We start from the raw sequence: 19,405 nt of genomic DNA, 5'->3' as shown, positions 1-19,405 counted from the left end.
ACAGTTAGGAAGAACCCTGCTGTTACAAAGGATAGAAATGGTACTCCTTATTTTAACGACACTGTATTATTACATATATTTTTATTCCTTTATTTTTCTTTATTTCCTTGGGTTGAGACTGAAATTGGTCTATTGGGATCAATGATCTATCTCAGTTAAATTCAAATTAACAAAGAAACAAATGAACAAATAATTACAAACAATGTTATATTAGTCAAAGCTGTAACAGTTGCTTTGACCTCCATAATTAGGCATGTTCCAATGTCACTTCTGACATGTTTTAAATCCACTATTAAAGATTTCTTTGTTGGTTTTTCATAACCTTGCCTGCCCCCACACATCTAATAAATTACTGTGATATAATCTCAAGTCAGCACTGTGTTTTTTAACAAGGTTTAACTTTACATGAAATCCTTTAAATTTGTTCAAGACATTGTGTCAGATGCCCAACCAGATTTTGTAAAGGAAGTTCAAGGAAACCATACTCAGCTGTAGTTTTTACACGCATGAGAATAATTTTGAGACATTCTTTGCAAAAACAGTTCACTGTTTGTAGCATATTTTTAGTGCATTACCTCAGGAGCTCAGCTGTTAGTTTCTGCATTTTTTTCTGCTGCTTCTCTGTAAACTTTGATTTTTCTGCAAGCCTCTGTGCTTGTTGCTTTCCTTGGTCTCATCTACAAATGGAAATTTATAACTGCTTATCCTCCTGACTGTGAAAATAGACCAAATCTGCAAATCAGTGTCACATTTGTCTAGTTCTATTTCTTCCTCATTTGACATATCTTGGAAGAGTTCTCATTATTTCTGCCCAAGAACCCTACTGACATCTGTCCCCAGCTATGCTGCCCTGCATTTGTTGTTGTTGCTACTGTTGTTTAATCATTCAGTCAAATCAGACTCTTTGTGACTTAAAAGAATTTAACACGTCAGAGGTCTGTACTTCAGTAATGCTGCCTATCCTGCTTAACCTCTGCTACCTCCTTTTTTGCCTTTGATCTTTCCGACACCAGCACCTTTTCTATTGAACCTGCCTTCACAGTATGTGGACAAAGTGTCTGAGTTTTTAATTTTATCATCAGGCCTTCTAGTGAACAGTCTGGATTCATTTCTTTAACTACTGATTGATTTGAGAATTCCATGATCTACAAAAATATTTAATCACCTGCAACACCAGAGTGCAAAAAAAAACATTTTTTAGTGCATAATCTTACTTATAGTTCAGCTCTTACACTCATATGTTCCTATTGGGAAAAACATAGCTTTGATTATATGGACATATGATAACAATGGGATGTTTTTCTCCTTAAAATCTGTAAACAAATTTACCAACGCTGTCATTTCAAAAAAGCAAGTGCTTATTAATTTCATAACTGTACTCATTATCTTCCACTTCACCATTATCATCATCTATTTGCAAAGAACTAACGGGGGTAGCTGACATAATTTTACTTTTTGATGTTGAGCAACAAACCCATTTTTGTACCTTATACCTTAACCTTTTTCAGGAGGATCTTCAGCTCTTACTCATTGCCAGCATACTGGACCCATTTATTCCCACAAAACTGCCCTTGCTCACCTTATCAGCCTGTGAAAAATCCTGTCTTTCAGGTGGGTATCTGCTCTTTGAAGCTCTCTCAGTACTGGTCAGGGAGAGAAGGAAAGGGTAGTGAATAGCCGCAAATAAATGAATACAACAACTGTTTTAATAACTTTTTGCTATACCATAGATCTGTGTGGGGACTCTGCTAATTCAACCCAAATTATTTGTTCCATCTTCAGCTGTACTTCTCATAAAACCTCAATTAAAAACTTTAGAGTTTTTTTTTTTTCCAAGGAGATGCGTTTTTCATTACTGGGACATCATACAGTGAGACTAACACCTTCTTCTATTGCTTTGCTCATATGCATACATAATGTCTTTTTCATTTCCACTGACCTCAAAAATCAGCTTTTCCCTCTTCTTCCTTTGCTTGCATTGTCCTTAAAAGATTTTGTATTTAATGGATTCCAACAATGCTCTAACTTCTTTCTCTCCTTATTTTGTTTGTTTCTACTTTACACTTTTCATCTCTCTTTGCATGCATCTTATTAGTGATCTAATTCCACTTTCCTTTCCAGTATCTCTGAAAATAATTCTTATAACACAGTACTACCTGCCATCCTTAAAGATGAAACAGTTGTTCATTGTTAGCAATATATTCTGCTATTTTTGTTAAATGAAGCTACCACTTCCCACTGTATGTTTTGAGTTTTTCATTCTCAAATGGTCATTATATCCAAATTATTTCCTAGTACCAAATTAAAGAAATTTTCAAAAAACTTTGGTCATCCTCTATTTCACATATTTTATTCAAGTAACGTTTTGTGAAAGTCAGTTTTGGAAAGATAAATTCATCATCTTCATTGTTTCTCAATTTGTCTTTTTCTTTTAATATAACAACATTTACATTATGCATTTTGTTAAGGTCTGTTTCTCAGCCTCTTTCCAATCCTTTCCCCCCTTTTTGATCTTCTTTCCTTATGTTTGTTTTATCAGCATTTTCCATTTTATTTTGTTTTCCTTTACTGACTCCCATGTCAATAGTTTTTTATTTTCTATTTTAATTGCTTCCAAATTTAAGATACATATATTAATTTTACCAGATTTTAAATCAAAGTATAAACCATCTGTTAAATCCTACTTATCTTTTCACTTTGTAACTCTTTTCCCCAGTTTTACCTTTAAAGTCTCAATGTTGACATTCATTTCGCACCCATTTTTAAATTCTGATTTTCTTTACTTTCTTTTTTTTTCAGAAACTCTTTCCCCAGGATTTTCATTCTCACAACTTCATATTTAACTCCCTCAATATCTCTGTGGCCTGTAACTGTTTCTGTATAAAAAGCTTTGCCATCCTCTAATCATTTAAACAATTCATAACATCTTCTGAAAGAATTCCAGTCAGAGACTTTCTTCCATTAATAGATGTCTATTTCATTTTTACAATTTCAGTCTATCCCTCTACTCAGTTGAAACAATGAGTGTTGTTGATTACCAACAGAATGATATTACTATTAGTGTGGATGTTTGAAGCCATATTTCATTAGATACCTTTAAACATTAATTTTCAACTACATTCCTTCTCCTGCTTCAAAATTAACATATTAGATGGGTTTTCAATTAAGTCCAGTGATAGGTTTTAACTAACATCTATTCCCTCCCCTTTCAGGTTCTTAGAGATATCTAATTGTTTCAGATATTGCCCCTTTCCATCCACTATTTTCAATTCACTATACTTATCAAATTTCCATTCAAACATTTTATCCACAGATTTTTGTTTAATTCCTTCACTCTAATTCCTTCTCTGTGTCCTTCCTTTTCATACTTCCTTCTTTGCTCTTTCCATTTCACTTCCCTCCATTATCTAAATGTCTTCACTGTTGTTAGTTTAGTATCATATTATTGCATTTGAGATATCTGATATGTGATACAACTGTTAAACTATTATCTATCTTTACATTATCTTTAAATGGATGTTTTCTCTTCACATTTTTCATTTTGCTATCATGCTGATCCAGCTATTAAATACTTATGTCTTAGAAATTATATCATTTGACTCAATTAACTTTACATTTCATAGTAACGCGAAAGCACTCACTACGTTCTATACTTTTATGAGTTATTTTTTAATAAAGGTCTCCTTCGCTTTGGATGGTGTTGCCTCTGGAGTTTCTTTTAGATTTGAAGATTTTTATATCATAGAGGCACTTTACCCCATTAATTGTGCTTGCTTTATCTTTGTGGAATGTTATCAAATAACTGATGTTCCTGTTAGGATATGACAAGAAACAACACAGTAGTCACAGGTGTCCACTTGGGATTACTTCCTTCAACAATTGATGTTCTTTTTAAGCCTTCCTGTTGTTGTTTAGTTGCTATTAATTTGCTTTCCTATTTCATGTTATTTGCATATTGCTGTCTGACAGCACCATGATGCCTTTCCTTCTACAGGGAGTGAACACTATGATGCCTTTCTTTCTACGGGGAGTAAACACTATGGTTCCAAGGCCTTCAAGGAAAACCAGCTTGATTCTTGGGATCACAAGACCCCATCAGCTCAAGCAACCTTTAAAAAGAGTCTCAAAGTGATCAAAAGAATTTCTTAGTGCTCCAGGCACTTTGCTGCTTAAACAGAAAAATGTGTTTAGGTGTTATCCAAGCACTATAATCACCTAAAAACATCCATACCCTGCTCATTCACAGGTTACTTTTATTTATTTCCTTCCTGACCAGAAGGGACAACTTCCAAGTAGAAAGTCCAGATCTCAGCAACCACAGAAATCCATGGTTTCCCCATGAAAGTGGCTATAAAAGTAACAAAATAACCCGCCAATAGTCAAAATTAAGACTATAAGCTATTATGCTAACACAAAACAATTTATTTTCTTTCTTTCTTTCCATAGTTACAACTCTCAATTACATCTAAACACAAGATAATACATCTGAACACAAAAGCATTCCCGGCACAGTGTCTGTACAATGACTTTTAATAGACAGCAAATCCAAACAGTTATAGGTGAAATCCCACAGGAATCAAAGAGGGTCATATAGCAGATAGCCTGCAAAACAGCTGCATGATCTTACCAACACATAAAAAAAGTTTTCCAAACAAATAAAATGAGCTAAATTTTAAAGCCAAAAATTGCCTGTTAACATAGACACAGTTGCAATACATTCTGCTGTGACTGAAGCTGGAAGGTTCACAACACAATAAGTCACCAAGACCATCATAGTGTTATCTGTCCTATTTTTATTGCATGCCATAACCACTTTCCTGTCATTACATCTTATTGCCAAGGCCATGCACTCACATACTTCCACATCTGCATAGTCTTATTTAGTAAGTCACTGCTGGTTTCCATGTTTTAAGATTTGTTTTTGGCCAGGCAACAAAGGACAGATGGAATCGATACTTATCATCCACTCCCTTGCTGACCGTATGAATCTGTGTCAGCAACAGTAGTGCAGGCAGGTAATCTGCACCAGCTGGTTCATGCAATATGCAACTACTTGGACCACTGCCAGCAGGACAGTCTGATTTACCAAGCTAGGTATTACTTGGGTGTAATGCAGCTCTGACACACTAGAGAAGCATTTAGGTACTGCATTCTTAGCTACGCCCCAAACCTGTATAAAGGTTTAGATTGTTTATTCATTCACCCTAGCAGCCTATTCAGTAACCTGCTGACATAAAAATGACTTAGACAAGGAAAGACGAGGCTCTAATTTCCCTGCAACAATATACATACCCAGTAAATACTTTGCCACAATACTAACCATGCAGTAAGTATACATTTTGTAACTGCATTAATCTTCATCTTTGCTGTTTCTCTTCTGATATTTTGAGTCTCTACCTTTCGGTATAAGATCTGGTGATACCCCAACACTTTGAAAGTTAAGTACAAGTATAATGAGTATCTGCAATGGGAGGCAGAGGTGAAAAGATGACATTTTCTTTGTTACTGAAAAACATAGCTACGTAAGAGGGGTGTCAGCTTAAACTTTGTCTGTAGACATTCATGAACCTAATAACAAAGCAGTGTGGGCCACCCGTCATTAACAATGACATTACAGGGAACAATATGATATTTCAATTAACTTTAGATGGAGAAAAAACAAGTAAAATGCACCAAGCATTATCCTAATATGTCATGGAGTGGGGGGGGGGGCAGATTGGATATCACCAATGTCATTTAAATAATTGTGAGTGGGATGCACAGAATGTTGAAGGAGTTTAGTGCAATGTGGATTTAAAGAAAGGAATATATTAAGTCTAAAAGTATATTTACAGGCCTAGTATACAGTAGTCCCACAATCCACAGAGGGTGCATTTCAGAAAGGAAAATTTTGAAACCCAGTGTCACATAAGCATTTGTGAATCAGGGTAAGACACATATGGGTGAAACTATCTATCTACGTACTGTAAGTCATGTTTACAGTGAAAATAAACAGTTATTTTTTTTAATTCAAGTACAGAGAAGCTTGGTAGCCATGGTCTGTAAACAAGCAGGTGTTTAGAAATGAAGAACCTTGTCCAAAATGGAAATCAGAACACTCAGTGATTAACACAAAATTTGAAACAGAGGTCTCATGCGGAAACATAAACAGTACGGCACATTGTGTGTGTGGGAGTATGTGCGCGTGCATGCCTGGTTATGTGTAAAGTACAAACCACCTATATTTTTAATAACAGTTTTCTTTACTGCAGATATTGTCAGCTGAAAACAGAGCACCAAGTATTCTCAGTAAAGGAGGACTGTCTGTGGGGTGTGCACACAGCTTGTTGGGTAGTCAGAGGCACTTCACTAAAGTTCAATGCAAAGTATGTCCATGCATGCATGGGACTTCTATGTTCCACCTCAAAGCAAAGTGAAACCTGCCAGTGGAGGACAGAGATGACCCCTCCACTGTCACTGTGCTAATGCACTGGTTGACACACACACACACACACACACACACACACACACACACACACACACACACACACACACACACGTCATGAAACAACTTAATACAAATGCAGCAGACTAAGGTTGTACTTTTACAGTTCCTGTTCAACATGCTCAGTGATGATTAAAGAACACTGTAGTAAAGGCCTCTCAGTTTTCTTCTTGGGATCATTTCTGCAATTGTTACAACTATCTACTTATTTACCTACTTAAATACAGAATGAGTGGAAACCTTAAATGTCACAGACAACTACTGCTTACTGCAATTTCTTTTTCTCAAATGAGGCCACTGCAGGGGAAATCTTATTTTCTTTATGACATACACCCCTTCTGGCTACAAATTTGTTAATGTTTTTCAAACAAAAGTACACTGTAGTAACTTCCATAGATGTAAAGTGGACTTTATTATGAACTTATTATTAAAACAAATAACTGACTACAACTACTAGTGCATTCGCATTTCTGCCATTAAGATATTCTAAACTGCAAAGACAAACTAACTCTTTAAATAGCACTACATTCAAGAAAATTAAACCAACCAATAAGACAGACTATTTATTTATTTACCAGGTTAGTGCACTGACTACAGTGGACCATTTGCAGGCATAGACCAGGTGAATAGGATCAGATAAGAAATGAAAAAAAAAAAAAACATATTTACAGATACAAGTATAAAATATCATCAGTACTTAGAGAGACTTGAACCTTAACCCAAAGCTGACACGAATTACATAAAAAATATTTTCACAACAAAAATATTTCAATTACAATAAAAATATTTACTGCGCTTTTGTGTTCCCCTAATACTAAGCAACTTCTGAGCTGATAATATTAAGTAAGAAGGTGCAGTGACTATATAAGTCGAGTCTATTCCCCAAAACAATGAATGCAGTATCCAAGTAATGCTTTGAATTCATTTTTCATATTCGTACTAAATTCAAACTTTTGATACCTGTGATCATGACAAGAACCCCACACAGAGTGTTTACTGTATGATCAGACAAAACTTCAGAGGATAAGCAAATATCTTCTGTTACTGTAACATGTGCTGCTACCAAGTCTGAAATCCGGAATATCTGTCTTGGGTATTCATCTTTTCAAAGCTTGATGCAGTACTCAGGCATTATCAACCAAGCTATAAATCTGTACAGTTCTTGAACACTTATTTATTTTTTAAATACTTTGCTAATTTAGTATCATACCTTGCAGCTGGTCTAGCACTCTGTTGCAAGAATGTATAGCCACACGTTCTGTTTATGAGCAAGGTTTAAAAAGACACCGTCAGTAAGGACTGCTTGCTCACTTACAGCTGATGACACGGCACAGTATATATCAAGGGTATCCAGCATACGGCCATGGACAGCTAGTAATGTGGCCTCTAAAGGGCTACAAACTGTATGTAACATTGTTATATGATTTCACCTGAATGCATGGCAATTCAGTACAGTACATTATGGGGGGTAGAATCTGGCAGGCACTAGCACCTGCGTGTCACGTATGTGAAGCGGGTGCTGATTAGTCCTCTTACTCTCCCATTCTCTTCCCGCACTCTAATTGCGAAGGAAAGAACGAGACCAAGAGAGTGGACAGACAGCAGTCAGGTTAGCCACTTACCACAGGTTCACTTAATCATTTGTACCTGCATTACTGCATGCTATTATAACAGGTTTAACATTAGCATGGAGTTTCTGAAACTCCGGCACTGAAGTAAAATCAGGGACCTTCAGTGAAATCAGGAAAAGTCGAGAGCAAGGTTAATGACAGCAGCACAACAACATTTCTGCTTTTTAATCCTCAGCACCCTTATATAGTATGACAGCAGTCCTCCAACGACCAGGCCGCACAGAAAGAATAACAAACTTTTTATGTTGGGCACCTGACTGTATGTGTGTGTATGTATGTGTAGGAGTGCGTTTATGTTTCTGTCTGCATGTTTGAGTGAAAGCATGTATGAAAGTAGAAGAAAGTAGAAGAAACTATGTGTGAGAGACAGCTTGAGAGAGAGTGAGAGCGATCTTGTGTGAGTGAATGCATGTATGAAAGCAGAATGTATGTATGTGTGAAAGCAGAAGAGAATGTTTGTGTGTGTGTGTGTGTGTGTGTGTGTGTGTGTGTGTGTGTGTGTGTGTGTTTGTGTGTGTGTGTGTGTGTGTGTGTGTGTGTGTGTGTGTGTGTGTGTGTGTGTGTGAATGCATGCACTTAGAGTGGAGCCAGGAAGTGTGTGTGTATGCATGCATGAGACAGAGTGAACAGTCAGATCAATCGAGCCATCATTTTGCACTTGCGAAGCAGAGCTTTTGTTGTTTAGTGAGTTTAAATTACAAATAAATGAAACCAAAAAGTGTGTGTGTGTATACGTTTCTGTCTGCGTGTGTGAGGGAATGCATGCACGAAAGCAGAATGTATGCATGTGTGAAAGCAGAAGAGAATGAATGTGTGTGTGTGTGTGTGTGTGTGTGTGTGTGTGTGTGTGTGTGTGTGTGTGTGTGTGTGTGCGCGTGAAGAGTGAGAGCGATCCCTGGCAGCAGCAGAATCACAGGTTTGCATACCTCATACCTCTCAACCTCGTGGCACAAGAAATCTGGACATAGACACAAATAATCGGGGACAAACAACTAAAAATAAGGACAGATTTAAAATATTGCTCTTATAAACTTACAAAGTTGTTAGAATAATAGGGTTTCCATTAGCATGTATTATCTGAAATATGAAGTCTGCAACTCAAATGCCTGTCATTATTTAATGGCTTCAATCCCCAGCCATTTGCCAGAAAACTACACATTTTATGAGGTAGGGTCCAAGCATACGAGACAAAAATCTGGACATTCTGTAAAATCTGGACAGTTGAAAGGTATGTTCTGTTGACTCTTACTTCAAGTATCTGGATAAACCTAAAATAAAAGGGGGGCAAAGGCTCAACATAGGAATATATTTTACTTGATTATAAGGATTTCTGTTAGCATACATTTTTGAAACAGAGGTTTTCATTTTTATCAGTGTATTTATTTTTCTTAACTTTATGCTGCTTATGTACATTTCAGTCTAACCAGATATAGGGAGGCAATGTGTTTTGGGGACTATTGATGATTTTCTTTTTTTAACATAATACACTGGCAGGGTCAACCAGATTGTAGTGATCTGTGTGTTTGGGGGTTGTTAATGACTTTCTTTTTAAATATAATATCCTGGTACATGTCAAAGAAATACTAGGTATGCAGTGTGTTCTTGGGGGGTGTTTGTGGATGACTTTTTTTTTTACCTAATATCTTTTTGCAGGGTTAGTCAAGATACATTAGGATGGTTTGTCAACATTTTGTTGTTGAAACAAACTCTACTCTTGCGTGAGTACAGTGTGTCTTAGTAAACTGAAATAAGATGATGTGCAAGTTCCTGGCTATGTGATATAAAAGAAGTATAGTAATGCAACCATGGTCTTTTATTTTCATTATTTTAAACCTTGCAATTAGGCATTCATTATTACATTTATTGCTTGAATGCACTTAGAGTGGAGCCAGAAAGTCAACTTTGGTCGCCTGTGGCAGTGAAACAGTTAACTACATTATATATTTTATATGTGACCCCAAGATAATTCCTCTTCAATCAATGCGGCCCGGCCCAGCCAAGCCAAAAGGGTGGACACCTCTGGTGTACATTTTACATGTTATACTAGTATCTACTTTATAGTTTATGAGTGTTACACAGGAAAGGCCTCCACATATTTTGAATATGTATGTAGCATTTACTGTTTAAAAACACTGCAGCCCTCCATTTCCTTCAGTCATTTCATAATTCTAATGCATGTTACTCAGTACCAACAACATTATTACTGTCATACAAGTATGTTACTGCCCCCAAACACAAACAAAGCAAGAGTGGTGGATAAAGTTTGAATAAACCAGCATCCTGGTTTCTTTCATGGTATTTGATTGAAAAATAATACAACTTGTTAAGAACCAGTTACTAAATTGATGTTTGTTCTGCCTTTAAAAGCCATTCAGCATATATGAGTAATTTAAGTATATGCATAATTTGAACATAGGGAATACTCACATTAACTCAAGGACTTAAATAATGTTAAGGAAAATGTGAAGGATTCCTTATAACATGTGCTTAGAAATGAATAGGCTTAGTGAAAATTTCTGATGCTTGAGGATCAAAAAATAGACCCCGGCTAAACATATTTAATATAGATTAGGTTGTCCAGTGCCTAAGTGATGCACCATTAAGGTCACACAACAGTTTTAGAACACCTGTACTGAAGCAGTATCTGTGTCTCAAAGCTCTTACAAGGTGGTCTTAAGGCTGTGCTAACAAAGACAGCATTTACAAGTTTCCTTTGGAAAGTATGCAACAGGCCTTACTATTTCAGGGATTTTGATACAGAACTTCATGAAGATGTAGAAATTCAAAACACCTAGTTATTTCTGTCAACCCTACACTCATGTTTAGACATGAAGTAGAAACCATAGCTGATATGGTATTAAAACAGTAAAATCTGCACTACAAACTCCTTAGCTTCCTTAATTAAGAAATGGAAGCAGTCACTGGAATAACTTTACTTACTACTAAAATGGGGAACCTATAATGATGTCAGAACAGGCCTGAGAGGAAGAAGTAGAGCCTGCTGACATGTAACTAAAAGAGTTGGGCAGAGACTAGCAGGTAAAACTGATGCTATGTTGGAGGCTGCCAGAACCCTCAGGCTTTTAAGATGCAAGGGAAGCAGCATTTTGTTCCTTAGCTGAACCTTCTTCAGGATCTTCTTGTCCTGAAGTACATTTTGAATCAATGTTCTGTTGTATGGCTTTTCTTGGCAGACACAACAGCTGCTAACCTCAAGCTCTCCTACTGGCAAGCTCCATTTACCATCCCATCTTCGTGGCTCGCAAGCATACAGTCGGCCCCCCATATTACCTATTCTGGCAGGATCTCTCTTCCGGGGGAGGTTGTACACATGGGGATCCCTAAACCCAATAAGCAGGTTGCAGGAGATGTGAGCTTCCTCACGCTGGGGGTGGGACAGAACAGTCATTCTGCATCTCACAGTTTTTTTTCCTTCAACCCTACCATGTAATGATGTGCAGGACAGATATCAGCTGCATGGGTATGTAGTAGCACCAAGAGGGAAACATCTCAACTACACAGTTATAAGTTCTTCATTTTACGGTCAGGAAACATCTCAACTACACAGTTATAAGTTCTTCATTTTACGGTCAACCTACTGCAGCAGCAGCTTTCTTCATGGTTTCAATATCATCACAGAAACTTTTGTAACTGCTATGCCCCCTGCATATTTCCACACAAAGCAGATACTAAGCAGTTTTCCAAGACATCCAAGTAGGGCACAGTAAGGGCAATATACTAGGTAATGCAGTACGATTACTGACAAGCAGAACCTAAGAAGTGGAAAGCTTCCAGAGCTACAGGTTTTGCCTCAAAACTGCAAACATGAATACTAAAAAGAAAGCAAAAACAATGATAGGAACGATCTTTTCCTAAAATTTTTGCAAAAGTTTAATGAGCAACCTTCCTCCACAGTGACTTCACAGACTTTCTTAATCTTTGTCAGACTGACAGAACCAAATACAGACCACTTATATAATTAATTACAAACAAACTCTTAGCTGCAGGTGATTTAGTCTGGTCTGCTTTACTGGTGACACCTGCTGGTAGATGGTTGGGCAACATCAACGCATGGGCTGGGGAAGTATGCATGGCTCTGTCAAGTTAGCAGCCATCTTTCTAGGGTATGAAAGCAAGCTCACACACCTGGAAGCATAACAATTCCTCAGTTAGGAGACAGTGCACATCAGCTTGGTAGGGGTAGAGATTAGCTGCACCAGTAAATAATTCTGAACAGATCATGGAAGACAATCCTCCAACACCCAATTTTCATACTCCCACCCCTCCCCACTCCTGGGCACTGCCTCTCTAAATGAATGTGTTGCCAAAATACTTCTCATAGGGTCATGTGGGATGCTCAAACCGTTTAGGACATGGGAAATAAATAGGCTCATAGGGCATGACCAAAGGCTTACTGGTTATGACTTGAAATGGAAAAGGACTCTGTTCATCCCAATGTCTTTGGTGCAAATTATTTGAACAATGATTTGTATATACTTGGTAATAAAAAACAGAGGGCTGCAGGAACATGCATGTTTTTCTCCTAAATACAATAGCTTAAGTCATTCAGTACATATGATACAGAATAAGACGGAGAAATTCTTTAGGAAATGTAAAAAAAAAAAAATCAGAAAATAGCTGCAATAAATGGCACCCAGACAATAAAATGTACCTAATTCAGCATGACAAGGATAAGCATACTATGGCAGCTTTGTAATGCCTTCTTTAGTGACCCTGTGGAAGGCAAGGATGAAGTCTTTGGCCTAGCATTAGACTGCATTCAACTCCTGAGTATGACACATATTTCCACTGAGGCACAGAAAAACAGACCCGATAAATACGTATAATAAAAACACCTTTTCAATGCATAGATGCCTACATTAAGCACTCTGGATAAGGAAATATAGTATTAGCCATGAGCTCTAAGAAGATGAAGTGACTGCCAAAATACAGTTTGATCACAAACTGCTTTATTAACCTACAGACTGATTCACTGATGCATTGTGCACAACAGCAGTAAGGACAGGCAAATGTTGTAAGCTACATGAAGAGGAATTATATACAATGGCCCAAATTCTGAAACCTAAGGGATTCAATTTACCCCCACTGAAAGTCTTTCTCTTTTCATAGGATAAACCAGAAAGGCTCTTTTTTCTTTTTTCTCTTTTCACCTATGAACTTTGCTGGCAGTGACTGAAGATTTGTAGGTTTCAGAATGAAAAGTTTGACATACTGGCCTAGGACAGGAGAACAGATAAGCATTGGTTGTTGCTGTTGAAATGTCACTTTTTGGATGACTTCAATGTCTCCTTGGCACACATTCTGTAAATAACAACTACTAGGCATTGAACAGATGTAATTGTAGATAGCTCTGAGGGGAAAAAAACATTTTAGGAGTGATCAATTCATTTTTTCCTCACCAACAAACATTCTACATCAGCAGGAGAAAACCTGAAAAGTAATTTCTGTTTGAAGACCCTGACGCTGTTGGTGACTGGACTTTGCACATTGTAGCACTGGTGTAGGAGACTGATCTCTAGGCTCCTAAATGACTGCCTTTGAGATCTCTGTTTTGGGAGCCAGCAAAGTAAAACTATTCTCATTTGTTATGCTAGCAGAGGACTCAAGTATCATCTCTTTAGCTTTATCAGACTTTTCATGTTAATTTTCCTGTTATTTTTCTCCTCTGCTCTTGTCTCACCATCTCCATCTCTCCATACTGACATTTTTTTTTTCTTTAGAGCTTTTCCTTTTCATAGTTTTCCAGCAGACTTCAAACACTGCTCATTCAAATAGGAAGAAATCTCTCTAAACACCTCACTGTGATTGGCTTGTTACATTTTTGGTGTATGCCACAGGACATAAGTATATGCTCAGACTTTAAACATAAGTACTGTGTGCGCAATTTGTCTACCATAAACAAACACCTTTTAATTTAGGGGACCAAGATACAATCGTAATTTATATAAAAAGTCAAGATGCTGATCCTCTTCTTTTTTCATTGGTTTTATTTGAAAAGTAACACTACAGTATGATTTGACTGCATTACACAGTAAAAGAAACACTGGCACAATACTGAGGGACCCAGGGTGCACAAACCATAACTAGGATCACAGTTGCTCATGCATATAATCTTTCAGTAGAACATGGTTGTGTCCCTAAATGTCTAATCAAATAAAAGTAGATGTTACTGCCTGTATGCTTGTCTGTTGTGGAAGGTCAATCTTGCAGCCTCTCATTAGAAAAAGTGAGACACGGTAATTATCTACAGGCAGTGTAAAGCCTTTCTCCAAGCTGCAGTGACTATGACCAAAAATGATAATCTGTGTCTGGGGGGATGATAGGACAAAACGCCCTACATGGGTATGAAGGTGGGCTTGTAGCTCTGCAAAACATGACTTTTTTATACATTTACTTGTATTACAATACGCTTAAGCACATGCCTTCTGAATTACTGTGTGCTCTAATTTATATAATATAAGCACCGTTTACCAAGCATTTGTGATTAAGTTCAGCTGTTTCATGGAGATGCAGTGGAACCAAAGATACTTGGATGACAAGAATAACTAAAGGTAGTACACAGCAATTAGGTATTAATATGGGAGTATTATATCACTTGTATGCAACTTTTTATAGGTGCTAGACCAGTGTTTGATAAAATGAACATGTTTGGAACTCTATTCTAACCAAGGGAGACAGAAGTTGGGTACACCCAATTATTAGTTACTGTCAAAAATGTTACAATTTACTATTACACTGACTCCACCTAAAGAAGATATCTAAATTCTGGTGTTAGCCCTTCATGCATTATTTGTCCATTTTGTTTCAGTACAGCATAAGATGATGGCAAAACTTTAGGAAACATTGTAACTTGCAGATTATACAATGACCCCCCCCCCATTAATATTCAAAAACTTGCACGCTGATTGGTCAGCGTGCACGTTGTAAATCTGAGTTATAGTAATGGAAAAAGGTCCGGTTGCCCAGACTTTTTCCATTACTATAACTCTTACAGTAACACTGTCTCGCTATGTTAAACGAGTTTAACATAGCGAGACAGCTTTAAAATAAGCAACGGAAATCTCCATTGCTTATTTTAAAGCTGTCTCGCTATGGTAAACTCATTTAACATAGCGAGACAGTTTTGAAAAAAGCAACAGGGAAAGCAAGATCTCCGTTGCTTTTTTCAAAACTGTCTCGCTATGTTAAATGGGTTTAACATAGCGACACAGCTTTAAAATAAGCAACGGAGATTTACGTTGCTTATTTTAAGGCTGTCTCACTATGTTAAACCCATTTAACATAGCGAAACAGTTTGTAAAAAGCAACGGAGATCTTGCTTTCAACGTTGCTTTTACCCACAGCTCTGATGTACAGGGTAGGCATACGCATGCGTAGTACATCAGAACTGCCGCAGAATACCAGACAGCTGCTTAAGGGCAGCAAAGAGACATTGTACAATGCCATTATTTAAGAAAAGTAATTTTTTTTTTCTTAAATAATGTCATTGTATAATAGCAATAACCCACTTCTGGGTGTGGGTAATGCTGGATTTACCCACGGTTGGCTTTGTTTGGCCACTCAGGCTTTGCCCTCGTGCCCAAACCACACCAACCGTGGGTAAGTCCAGCATTACCTACACCCAGGCGTGGGTTATTGTTATATTAGTTAGCAAGGAATGTCTTTTTATGCTCTGCCATAATGTTTAAGCATATCTTTGCAAACATCTCACCTTCTCATCATATGATATTAAACTACCTCCAAATTTATCAAAAGCAGCCAGTCAATAATTAAAAAAAAATGTTGCCACAACTTTAAATTATGAAGATATTACCTATTAACCCACATAATAATGTAAATCACAGCAAAAAATGCAAATTTAATATCTTTGTCTGGAGCTATATACTTTAAATCATACCTGTGTGCTTGCCTTGAAGTGAGGTTTTCTTTAGGTGACTTTTTCCATGAATCATCTGTTGGTGAGTTTTCAGCCCCTAATTCGCCTGTAACCCAGTCTGGTACACCATCATTAAAGGAACTCTGTACTCTTGAAAGTCGTGGCTCATCAAAGTAAATAGACTAGAAATACAAAGAGTGCAATTTCACGTCAATAACTGTGTAATCACAACAGAATCATTTAATTTTAATGCATGCAAAATGCTCAACTGATATATTCCCAACATAAAACATTTTGAAAAGAGAAAAAAAAAACAATGACACTTCAATTTTCAGCTTATGTCAGTATGGACCAGAAAACTTATAAATATTTTTCATTATCTATGTAAATATCAAGGGCTTATCTGAAACCACATAAGCTTTTGTAACACCCAATAAAATGAGGATGTTCCTTTCAGTATTTGGGGAAACAAAGTAAAAATGACAGATTCCATTCTCTACTATGTCAAACTGGCAAAATTAAAAATGTCTGCGATTTTTATTCTCTTCAAGAAGGGTATATAATTCTAAATATGGATAGTGATTGCAATACAGACCCAGAATTGTGTTCATAGATTCATAGGTTTAGGTTCCTAGGTTGGTACTAGGCTATCAGCCCTAGGGCCTATACAAGCCTAGCCATAACAATTCCCTGGCTATTTCTTCCCACACTATTTACTTCCCTGGACCCCTGTCTAGCAGGGCGACTGATGTGATCCCCGGGGTGAATTTTTTTTCTCCCATCCAATCGTCAAGGTTCCTTTTGAAGAGGACCAAAGAGGCACTCTGCTTGACATGTATGGGCAATCTATTCCAGAGTCTGAGGAGTCTCTGGGTCAGGAACCTATCCCTCCAGCATGTTTTGTTTATTGTGATGACAAGGTTTAGATCCCTGGAGCATGTGGCTCTGAGGGATTGGGATTTCTTTAAGTGTAGCATGTCCAACAGCTCTGGGTTTGACATGGCCTTGTATGTTAAGCAAAGATCGCCTCTGAGTAGACGATATGCGACAGAGTATAGCTGGAGTTTTTTTAAGGCAGTCAGCGTAGGGCATCCGCTTTAGGCCTGTGATTCTTTTACTGAGGTATTTCAGTGGCCTTTCCAGTTGTTGCAGATGTCTTGAGAGGTATATACCAAACGGGGCATTGTATTCTATAATGGGTCTAATGAGGGATGAGTACAGTGGGACAATGACCTCCTTTTTTCTGGATGAAAAGCCCTTAGTGATGAGGTGTGCCACATAGAAGGATTTCCTGACTGCTGTGGCAATGTGGTTATCGAAAGTGAGACCACTGTCCACCTGTGTCCCTAAGTCTCTTATCAGACTTTCAGTGTTTAGTGTACTGCCACCTATATGGTAATTCACAGATACATGTTTTTTTCCCAAAGCGGATAACTATACATTTCTTGGCATTGAGCTTGAGCCCATGGCTCTGGCACCAAGCATCTGTTTCTGTAATGCCCTTTTGTAGAGTATCCACATCATTTGGGGATTCAATAATGGCTCCCAGTTTGCAGTCATCTGCAAACTTTGTTATCCAGAGTCCCTTAGTGTTGGCCTGTACTTCAGAGAAGTAGATGCCAAACAAGAGCGGTCCCAGGACTGAACCCTGAGGTACTCCACTTGTCACTTGTCTGGAGCTGGATTTGGAGTCAGCTACTTTTACAGTGTGGGTTCTATCAGTAAGCCAGTTAGCAACCCATTGGGTGACGTAGGGATTAATGCCCAGCGTAGTAAGTTTATCTATGATTCCAGAGAGGGGGATGGTGTCAAAGGCCTTGGCAAGGTCTAGATAGGCTGTGTGGACCACCTTACCCTTGTCCATGGCTTTGGAGACTGATTCGAAGAAGTCAATCAAGTTCAGGAGATGAGATCGGCCCTTCACGAACCCAAACTGGGTGGGGTCCAGTGTTTGAAGGTTGCCAATGTCTTTGTTTATAAGTTCCATGATAATACGCCCCATGGCCTTGCAGATAAGGCTTGTCAGACTGATGGGATGGTAGTTTCCAGGATCCAAGGTGGATCCCCCCTTGTGGAGTGGGATAACTGTAGCTGTGCGCCACTCAGTGGGCACGAAACCTGAGGTGAGCCTATGATTAAACATGACACTTAGGTGAAGTGCCAGTTCATATTGTAGTTCATGTAGTACACAGCCCGGGATGTCATCTGGTCCCACGGATGCTGTATTCTTAGCTTTGGAGAGTGCGTTTTTTACCTGTGTGGCCGTTATTACCGGAATTTGGCAGTCTTCTGGTATCAAGATGGGCCATTTAGGGGGTGAGAGGGGGGTGAAGTTGGCACTGAATCGATCTGCCAGGATATTGGCAATATCCTTGGGATCAGTATATTTAATGCCATTCTGTTTTAGCTCAGAGCAGATCTGAGCATTGCCATTTAGATTCTTGACATAGATATAGAATGCCCTGTTGTTGTCTTTGGAATCTTTGGCAATTTTATTTTCGTAACTAGCTTTGGAGGATTTTATGAAGGATCTCAGTTTCTTACTGAGGCTGGTAAGGAAGTTTTTTTCATCCTGGGATTTTCCTCTTTTCTGCAACAGTTTCTTCCTTTTGTTGTAAAGTTTGTTTATGGCAGGGGACCACCAGATTAGCTTCTTTTTTTTGGATGAGAGCATCTTGGTTCTATTTGGGATGGCACGATTTATGCAAGAGAGGATGTGCTCGTACAGTGCCTTAGTGTAGGATTCAGCAGTTGAACTTTCAGCTCCCGTCTGCATGGGTGTCATGAAGTTTGTCACTTCTGACTTGAGTAGCATAAAGTTGGCTTTGGAGAAGTTTCTTATGGAGGTTTCCTTACTGGGGGGTGGGGGTGGGATGTGGATGTTAAGGGTGATTAGCTTATGGTCAGACGTGGCTAAAGAGGGGGTGACCATAGGTGTGGAGCATCGATTTCCCATGTTGGTAATGACCAGGCCTAGGATATTGGAGCCCCTGGTGGGACTATGGATTAGTTGATCCAGGGCATTGGAATTTATGAATTCCAAGAACCGTTGGGCAAAGGTGTTGGTACATGAGTAGCTTTCCCAGTTAATGGCAGGGTAGTTAAAATCACCCAGTATTAGGGTGTTTGGTTCTATCTTAATATTTTCCAGTATGTTTAGAAAGGTGTATTGAGAATCTTGGGGTATAGTGCGGGATCTGTAGCAAGCTACAATTTGGATTGCAGTCTTAACTAGTGTTAGTTGCACCTGCAGAATTTCAGACGCATTGTGTTGGGCAACTAGCCTGGTGGTGTGAATATCCTTGGTGAATATTGACACTCCTCCACCTTTAGTGTTTCGGTCCTGCTTTGGTGGCCAAAAAGTGTGGTAAGAGTTGTAGCCTGGTATTGCAG

General features: G+C 38.2%; 1 protein-coding gene across 2 annotated transcripts in view; it reads right to left on the bottom strand.

Annotated features, from left to right (window-relative positions):
- The window catches only part of CEP112 (centrosomal protein 112), a 3,283,222-nt gene that overhangs the window by 3,056,208 nt on the left and 207,609 nt on the right, over window positions 1–19,405 (bottom strand). For both annotated transcript variants that reach the window (XM_044085107.1, XM_044085108.1), the window contains exon 4: window positions 16,034–16,194. In XM_044085107.1, the coding sequence (XP_043941042.1) occupies window positions 16,034–16,194 (161 nt within the window). The remainder of the gene's footprint in view (window positions 1–16,033; window positions 16,195–19,405) is intronic.

The sequence above is a fragment of the Protopterus annectens genome, chromosome 10.part0, assembly GCF_019279795.1.
Source record: "Protopterus annectens isolate FY-2018-M chromosome 10.part0, PAN1.0, whole genome shotgun sequence".
NCBI lineage: Eukaryota > Metazoa > Chordata > Ceratodontiformes > Protopteridae > Protopterus > Protopterus annectens.
Note: the sequence above shows the minus strand (reverse complement) of the source record. Positions and strands in the feature narration are given on the sequence as shown.